Source organism: Microtus ochrogaster, chromosome 18 (assembly GCF_000317375.1).
Source record: "Microtus ochrogaster isolate Prairie Vole_2 chromosome 18, MicOch1.0, whole genome shotgun sequence".
NCBI lineage: Eukaryota > Metazoa > Chordata > Mammalia > Rodentia > Cricetidae > Microtus > Microtus ochrogaster.
The window spans coordinates 14,688,475-14,697,781 of record NC_022020.1 but is presented as its reverse complement, the minus strand read 5'-3'; the positions used below and the strand labels follow the sequence as shown (position 1 = coordinate 14,697,781).

At 46.9% G+C, this 9,307-nt stretch overlaps 1 protein-coding gene across 1 annotated transcript in view; it reads left to right on the top strand.

Annotated features, from left to right (window-relative positions):
* The first annotated feature begins 3,332 nt into the window (after window positions 1-3,332).
* The window catches only part of Ino80c (INO80 complex subunit C), a 20,424-nt gene continuing 14,449 nt past the window's right edge, over window positions 3,333-9,307 (top strand). The window contains exons 1-2 of the mRNA XM_005355833.3: window positions 3,333-3,529; window positions 8,484-8,594. Of these exons, the coding sequence (XP_005355890.1) occupies window positions 3,377-3,529; window positions 8,484-8,594 (264 nt within the window). The 5' untranslated portion in view covers window positions 3,333-3,376. The remainder of the gene's footprint in view (window positions 3,530-8,483; window positions 8,595-9,307) is intronic.

The following is a 9,307-nucleotide window of genomic DNA, read 5'->3' as shown; positions in this document are numbered from 1 at the left end:
AGAAAGTCAGCTAGCTGATTATGGGCCACAGGCGTTCAGTTCTCTGCGCCATTCCAGTGCTCAGAGGTCACGTGGGAGTTTTGCATGCAGTGAGGTGTACTGTGCTGGCAGTGGGCAGAGACCAGTGAGTCCACGATGGAAGAAGAGGTTTCCACCCAACTTAAAGCCTTTGTATTTATGTAGATTTCCTCCAGCACTCACCTCACACTCTCTATAGGCACTGTCTGTCAACGCTCTGTTGCTCAGTTCTTGATGACTCTGACAACTACACGCAGGCAGCCACATCCATCTGGGAAGACAGAATCTCTTCTTCCATACTAGACTGGGGATCCCCAAGAACGGGAACTGATAGTCTTCTTGCTCCTTATAATCTCCACCCTCCAGAAGTAGTGTATAAAGGGCAACCAACAGGTACTGCGTACCTATGACTTGTGGTGACTCTGGACGGGGGATGCTAAAAATGAGCCAGTATCAACCAAGAACAAACAGGGGAGTGGAAATCACCGGGACTGTAGGAGGCTGGAACCAGAAGAAATGTAACTTCCATACCAGAGGAGGGATGTGGATTGAGGCCCCAAGGGAGGAAGAAACACAGTTATTGAGAATGACAAAAATGGAAACTGAGAGCGAGTGCAGAGACCCGAGGAGGAGGCGAGATTGCAGAGATGGCGGGTTTCTGACTGTGGACCGTGAGCTTCATTCTAGGATTGCAAGAAGACAAGAGGGTTTCAAATAGGGAGCACGATCTGAAAATCATGAGCCTGTCACCTGGAATTGAATGAAACTACTCAGGCACAGGCACCAAAATTGGAAGCAAGGAGACAGCCCATAAGGGAGATGGTAGCTCAGGCCTTCGGATTTATTGGAATGGCTGGGAAATGTATAGACTTGGAAGGCAGAGGGGCTTAGACATCAAGGGATTCTTCGTTTAAAAAATGGAACAAGAAGATTCAATCATAGCTACTCATAATGACTCCCAGGTGTAGTATGTTGAGTATCGGGCTGCTTGTCCCAGCTGCCTGGCTAGCTTAGCCCCCAAAATAATCACACAGAAATTGTATTAATTAAATTACTGCCTGGCCCATTAGCTCTAGCCTCTTATTGGCTAATTCTCACATCTTGATTAACCCATTTCTATTAAATCTGTGTATCACCACCTGACTGTGGTTTACCAGCAAGATTCTAACCTATGTTTGTCTCAGGCCAGAGGTTCATGGTGTCTGCCTGTCTCTGCTTTCTTCCTCCCAGAATTCTGTTCTGTCTTCCCCACCTACCTTAGTTCTGCCCTATCAACTAGGCCAAGGCAATTTCTTTAATAACCAATGAAAGCAACACAAATACAGAAGGACCTCCTACAGCACCCAGGAAACACTAAAAATGTGTCTAGAGGGATTTGACCGTGTGACATAAGTTTGAAAATCCCATAGTGGCACCACAAAGTATTTGGTAAAACAAGACAGCTGTCAAGAAGACAACTGGAGTTTAGGAGGAAAATAAGAAGGTGGTGACATTTTAGAAACCAAGGGGAGAATTTTAGCAAGAAAGCAATTAGTGAGATGAAGATTGAATTTGGTATTTGGAAACCAAATGGTGTTACACCCACTTGTCTGACTCCTTCCTACTGGGACTCAGTAAACATTACAAGAAGCAGTCAATAGGATGTTCCATACTCAATGTCCTCAGAGATACATGCACAAGATTCAGATGAGGGGGGTCAAGGTGAATTGGGTACATCGGCTGCTTATTACAATTTGAACTGAGGCAAAAAGTGGATAGTCACCAGCCCAGGAGCTAGGCATCCTCAGGAAAGAAAACAATGGGAACAAAGTATGAGTTCAGAGACCAGAATATTCTAGGAAATAGAATTTGTCCCTGGCAGGGGCACAAAGAATTTGTTGTTGGGAATTGAACAAAAGAAGAGGATTAAGCTTCAGTTATTAAGGACTTAATGTACCAAACTAAAAAGTTATCTGGTTTTTATCTGGAGGATAAAGGGGTCCTGTATATAAGAATGTTAAGTGCTACAGTCAGATTTAAAAGCCCGTTCTAGCAGGCTGTGGAAGTGGCCTTGGAGCCAAGGATAGATTAGGAACAGTGACTGCTCAGACTTCCATTTGGAGGCTGACACAGGGATCACGTGGTTGGTTGAGGCACTGGGATAGGAACAGTGAAGACAGGAATTAGGCTGAAGGGGTGACTGGAATAAGATTTGCTAGAGTGACTGCCGGCTGGAGGCGCGAGTCCTTGTGACAGGACTCACGATGAGGATGGGAAGGAGAGCTGGCACAGGAAACAACATTTCAACACTAGAGGAGGTGCCGGTAATAGTATTGTCAGTTCCTGTTCCCTTAACTGGTCCTTCCCCTCTGCCTCAGTCGAAAGCCTGTTTCAAACATCGACTTGTATTAGCTACTGACTTGTAAGGACACACTCCTTTATTCTGAACGTCACCCAAACATAATTATAGTGCACCAACTACTTGCAAGTCACTGTAACTGGGGACAGATATATTTATCCCTAGTCTAAAGACACAATTGGCAGTCACCTTACAGAAATATTATTATATCCTAACCAAAAGACATGCATTGCCTAGTTAGAAACCATTAAGGTAGGTCATGGCATAAAGACTCTGGAGAAATACAGCGCAGGATGAGGCAAAGAACAAGGCGTGAGGAATTGTGATTCCTGAATTTGTTTAGATCTGCAACCTCCCTGACATGAGTATGTAAGATTTTGTCTGTTGATGCGCACTTGGTGAAGAGAGTGGAGGTCAGGAATGGCAACAAGTGGTCTTGGATCCTAAAAGACTGAAGAACACTACCTTTCTAGTCTATTGTGCAGTACTGATACAAAAACTTCAGCACGAATAAGAAATAGGACCGAACAAATAGCTCGGTAATCTGCTAGTTCTCTGATATTTAACTTCCTTTATTCTTACAGCCAATGAGATGGGCATTGGGGCACTTGGCTGTAATCCTGGCATTTGGGAGGTGGAGAATGGGTTGGAATTCAAAGCTAACCTTGGGTACATGCGTTTGTGGCAAGCCTGGTCTACACAGAGAGCTACAGGACTCTGTCTAAAAATCAAGAAAAAAAATTAATAGTTACTAAAAGATCGGATGATCACTGAGGCCCTACAAGAAGGTGCCCAGACCAAGGCTCACAAATCTCATCAGTAGCCACCAGCTCGACTCTTTCCGACCCGGAAGGAACACTTCCAAGCCCCGCCTCCTAGGAGCAGATAGGGAGGAGTCCATTAGGCTCCTGGTGACCAGCAGTCTCGGAGCATCAACACGGAAGTAACCTTCAGCCGGAAGTTCCTGGGCCTGCCTGAGGAGGGGTGGGGGCGGGGAGCCGCAGGCGGACTGCGGGCAGGATGGCGGCTCAAATTCCAATCGTGGCTGCCACTTCTACCCCGACCATAGCCAGGAACAGCAAGAAGAGGCCAGCCAGTCCTTCCCACAACGGCAGCGGCGGGGGATATGGCACCAGTAAAAAGAAAAAGCTCTCCGCCTCCAGCTTTGCTCAGGTACGTTGTCCGAACGGTCCGGGGACGACAGCGCATGCGCAGGCTCTAGAGGCGCCGAGCACGCTTGCTCAGGGCGGAGCGGAAGCTGCGGCGCGTGCGCAGTCCAGTGGGATGGTGCTGGTTGGGAGGTGTGGCTCGGTTCCAGCAGGAGAACGTCGGAATTCCTGGTGGAAATTAGTGTTTTTGAGTCATAGGCCAGACCTACGGCTTTGGTTAGAAGTCGGCCGCATCATAGCGTAAGGTGGGAGGTTATAATCAGCTTAGTAGAAGGGCCGCCCGGTTCTGTTAGGACTTGTTTTCTGTATCTCTTCAGCAAGGGAAGTTCGCGGACACCCCTGAGAGCCTAAGGGGTCGCCCCAGTGTGCAACATGGAGGAATACAAAGATGACTGATACCTGTGGCTTCCTTCATTTTTTACCTGTGTTAAGTCTGAAGGTTAAGAGGTTGAGGTCTAGCCGGCGGTGATAGCACACGCCTTTAATACCCACAACCCGGAGGCGGAGACAGGCGGGTCTCTGAGTTCCAGGCCAACCTGGTCTATAGAGTTCCAGGGCAGCCAGGGGGAAACCCTGTCTCGAAAAACAAACAAACAAAACAAAAAGGAAGAAAAGAAAGAGATTGAGGTCAATGCCGAAAGTGCGGAGCACAGCGGGTTGGTGCAGCAGACTGACGACAGCTGGCGGAGACCAGCAGTGGTTTGGTTGGGCTTGTGTTTTTCCCACTATAAGGATGGTTATGCTCCTCAACTTGTGTGGTGCGCTTGCTCAGCGACTCTGTCATTGTCACCACTTCCACCTCCTTTTTTGCATTTTCCATGCAGTGAAATACACAAACCATACATAGGCTCCACATGAGAAAACTCACGCTGATCTTGTCCTCCTGCCTCAGCCTTGCAATTCTGTCACTATGCCCTTCCCTCCCTGCCACAAGTAATCACTTTTCTGCCCTCTTCTACCTCGGTTAGCTTTATTTATGTACCCCTTCTTCCTCTGCTCCCCCAAACAGGGTCTCTGTAGTCCTGGCTAGCCTGGAACTTGCTCTGTAGACCAGGCTGGCCTCAAACTCAGGGATCCACTTGTCTGAATGCTCCACTCTGGGCTTGTTTGTTTTGTTGGGGTATTATTATTATTATAATTATATCTTTGATTGTTTCGTGTTTTGAAACAGGATCTCATTATGTTTCTCAAGCTACCATAGAACTCAGTATGTATTGCAGGTTGGGATACAGACTTAAATTGCTAATCCTCTGTTTCAGGCTCCTGAATGTTGAGATTACAGGCATGCATTATCATGCCCAGCTCTGTTCTGTACTCTTGATTTGAGTCTTCATGAGCTGTATAATGTGTATTCTCTTGTAGTTATCCATAATGTGATTTAATGTTCACTTATGCTGAGACCAAGCAATATAGTCACTACATTAAGATGAATTTCTGTTCTTGATTTTTTTTTTGCGTTTTGTTTTTTGATTCAGACTCTCAGCAATATAGACCCTTGTGATATATAGACCAGGCTAGCCTTGAATTTACATAGATCCACCTGCCTCTTCCAGTTCTGGAATTAAAGACCAGTTTTACCATGCCCTGCTCTTTGTGGGCCACCTTTGGTTTGGTTTGGTTTGAGACAGGATCATCTTGCCTTGTACACATTGGTGGCCTGAAATAACTGGTCTTGTAGCAGTTTTCCTGCCTCAGCCTTCTTACGGATATCTGCTATACCATTCCTGATCTGAATTAACATTTTTCTTTTTTTCAGTCTTTTGAGACAGAATCTTGCTGTATAGCCCAAACTGACTGTACCCCAGACTGGACTTCTTATTCCAAATTACTGTCAAATCAATCAAATCTGTTGTATTTGATTCTTTTTGTTTTGTTTTTCAAGACAGGGTTTCTCTGTGTAGCCCTGGTTGTCCTGGAACTTGCTCTATAGACTAGGTTGGCCTCCAACTCAGAGATCCTCCTGCCTCTGCCTTCGTCTCCTGAGTGCTGGGATTAAAGTCGTGAACCACCACCCCTAGGCTGCTATGCTTGATTCTTAAATGATGACAAAACACCCCAGGAGGAAGGCAAGTTTGTCTTGAAGTCCCAGACCCAGTCATGGGGGCTGCTGTTGGCAGGAGCCATTGTTCAGCAGACGGGGGGGTTGGGGGGGGCTTGCTCCAGTGTCTTACAGCAAGACTAGTATCTCTACCCTGGGACCTACACCGTCTAACCCTTAGTTCTGGGCATTACTTTCCCATCTGTCATAGCCTTTCATGTCTCAGGGCTGGATATTCCATCTCTTAAAGTCTCCTGGTGTTAATGGTACTTTCATGACATGGAAACCGTAGATCATTGTGTGTCTTATTTTAACTGGGGCAGAGCATTGTAGACTTGATTTTCCCACTGACCAAAGGCCTTCCTGTCATCCTGACTCAGTACTGACTCGGAGGTTGTGAATGGGAGAACGGGAAAATAAGGGTGGAGTCACATGGGAGTGGGTTTAAGAGGAAAGACAAACAGAAACCAGAAAGCTCCCTGGGGTTTATCTGGGTAGAGGTGGCTTAGAGCCCTACACTGCTGGAGAAGCTGTAGTCTTCCATACTCCACAGCAAGTACTCTACCGCTGAGCCAATTCCCAGACCGGCATTCCCTAGACTGCCGCCTGGAACAGCGAGCTCTGGTCACCCACACCCCATTACAGTCAGCAGAAGCACTTTGTTTTGTGGGGTGACCTCTCCCTGGCAGAACTTTACAACTGTCTGTCTAATCTACACTGACTTGCTGCCATGACTGCTTTTCCCAGGGGCCCCTGGAGGCTAGGGCGCTGGAGTTGGCTGTGCTGTGTCCATAGTACTCTTGTCACACTTGTCGTGAGAGATGTTAAGGACCAGGTTTCTTTCCCCTTAGCATCCCTTTGCTTCCTTAGCAGTTCACCTTGTTTGGCCTAGATGACCTCTTTCCTCCTGACTGGAGGTCTCCGAGATCCTCTGATTAGCAGCTTGTCTTTTCCCCTTTTGCCCTGGATCACAAGCCTCTTCAACCAGATTTCAGGCCCAGGCAGGTGGCTCAGTGGTAGAAGGGCTAATGTAGCAGTTCCCGTGGCCTCTCATGTGCTCCAAAAATACATGCAAGGAGATTTCAGTGTGAGTCTCCTCCCTCCTCCCTCCCTCCCCTCCCCCCCTCCCTCCCTCCTTCCTCCTCCCTCTCTCCTCCCCCTCCCTCCTCCCCTTCCTTTTTTTCTCAAGACAGGATCTCTACGTAGCCCCGGCCCTGGAACTAGCTCTGTAGGCCAGGCTGACTTTGAACTCACAGAGATCCGCCTGCCTTTGCTTCTTTCACTGGGATTGAAGGCGTGCACCACCATCACCCAGCTCCAGTGTGTTTCTTAAGGCTTAAGGTTTGGCATAATGCCGGGAAGACTGGAGTGATGGAGGGTGATGGGAGAATGACACTGAGGAGTGATGTGGGCAGAGGAGAGGAGTCTGGGTAGAGACCACGCAGAGACCCTGAGAGGTCTGAGAAGGTGGTTAAGGAGAGAGCGTTCTGAGAATGGTTGTGACAGTGAATGACCCTCTCTCCTCGTTTCTAGTCATGTCACAGAGCCCACAGAGAGGGCACACACACACACACAAACACATGTACTTTCTCAGGAACACAGTCTTCACTCCTAGGTAAATGTTCAACGGAAATGAAAGCACGACAGCTGTTGTAGTTTGGTTTCTTTTTTCTGGGGAAGGTTTTGCTTGAGACAGGCTCTCACTATGTAGCTTACATAACAGACTTGTTATGTAGACCAGGCTGGTCTCAAACTCCCAGAGATCTGCCTGCTTCTGCCTCCTGAGTGCTGAGATTGAAAGTGTGTGTCACCATGCCTGGACTAGTTTGATTTTTGTTTCTGATAAACACCATGACGAAAAGTAACTCCTGGTAGAGAGGTAGGTGCTTGTGTATGGCAGCTTTGTTTATGATTGAACATTGAAAGTAGACCAAATGGATAGATAGGTTTTACCACATCCACATAGTGATTTCTTCTCTGCTGAGAAAGAAATTGATGACGCAAACCACTGAGCCATATGAAGGCCTCAGAACTCCAGGTATAAGACACATACTGTCAGGTTTCTTTTGGAAGAGTTCTGGAAGTAGAAGTGATGTAGCAGAATCAGCATGTTGGTTGCCCTTGGGTCTGGGAGGGATTGGCCAGGAAGGGGCAAGAGAGTGTTCTGGAATGGCGGTGGTGTTCGGTGCCTCGGAAGGGTTTGGTTGTACCAGTGTCAGAACTGGAAACTCGTGAAACCTCTACCTGACTCGTAGGCAGCTTGCTTTGTGAAGACAATGCCTCTGTTCCTAAGATGTTTGTTTGGAAATTGGTTTAGAAGCCAGACAGCGTTTCTTACCTCTGCCTCTTTTCTCTTGTGTTGTTAGCGTAAAGGCTTGTTTTAAAACTGCTTTGCAGGACACTGTGTTCCAGCAACAGCCAGCTGGCCCACGTCCCTCCAGCTTCCTCTTTTTCAGAATGCTCGTGTCCTGTTGTCCCCAAATGCAGACTAGCTCCAGCCTGGATTTTCTGACCAAAATAGACCCTTGAGGTCTAGATTCTAAGGCCAGCTTTCCTATTTCGAGACATAGTTGACAAGATCATCGAGATATAAAGACTATGTGGTGTCATAGAATGGAATTAAATTGAAAAGGTGTGTGCTGTGCTGTGTAGCCTTAAACCAGTCCACCTGTGCCTCAGTTTTCTGTAAGATGAGGATAGCCACACTTCCTTAGCAGTTGTCAGAGTTAATGAGACAGCTGGCACAGGACAGCAGTCCCTGGGCTCGGCACCCGGCTCCTGCTTGTGTCTGAAGTGTTCCCCAGCCTCCAGGGCAGGCGCCTGCTGGAGCCCTGGGCCCCTTGCATGTCCGTCTTGTTGAAAACAGATGTGAAGAACCCACCTGGAATGGCTTCAAAGATTTTTTTTTCTGTGTTTTAAGGGTGTCAACATTGAAGCCGTGAGTGAGAATAAAATGGCGTCCTCTGAGTTTAGTTCGGGGCCTGTGGAAAAAGCTGCCAAACCGCTGCCTTTTAAGGATCCCAACTTTGTGGTAAGCGTATAAGATGCTATACAAATACAGGGGTGAACAGCTGCACCTCAGCTCCGATGTAGCTGGGCCTGAGTTGGGTCGGGAGTCCCCTTCTCCCTCAGTTTCATTTGATGGACGGATGGGATGGGGCTGGAAAGGCCTTTCCAGAATTCCCCAGAGGATAGAACTTGGAGGGTGATCTTTCCCATGGTTCCCCTACGCTTTTACTGGCCTTCAGTTTTAAAAGAAGTTTGAAATAGATAACTAAAATAGGAGAACTCCTCACCAATTCCTTCAGATCCCTTTCATTCATGAGGGCTATATTAAATAATCAGTTTTAGTGACCCAAATTATACCTTTAAACATTTATTTATTTTTTATTAATGAGTCTTGGCATCTATTGTAACTGGAGTCTGCAAATACGTTAGTATTCTTTTCCATTTTATGTTTTAATCTTTATAGCACAAACAGAAATTTCCAGAAGGCTTGCCATACCATGATTAAAGCCTGCTTGGGTTTTTCAGGACCACTGGTGATTAGGAGGCCAAGTTACACACCCTCAGAGGGGAGTTTAGAGATGTGATCTTAAGGCGAAAACCAACTTTGTGGCAAACTTATTTTAAAGGGATGAGGTCATAAGTGAATTCAACTAGGCTGAACCCAGGAAGGGATTTGCTTTCCTGTGTACATGCTGAGAAATAGCCATTTGTTGGTTTGCTCTTTCTTTCTTTCTT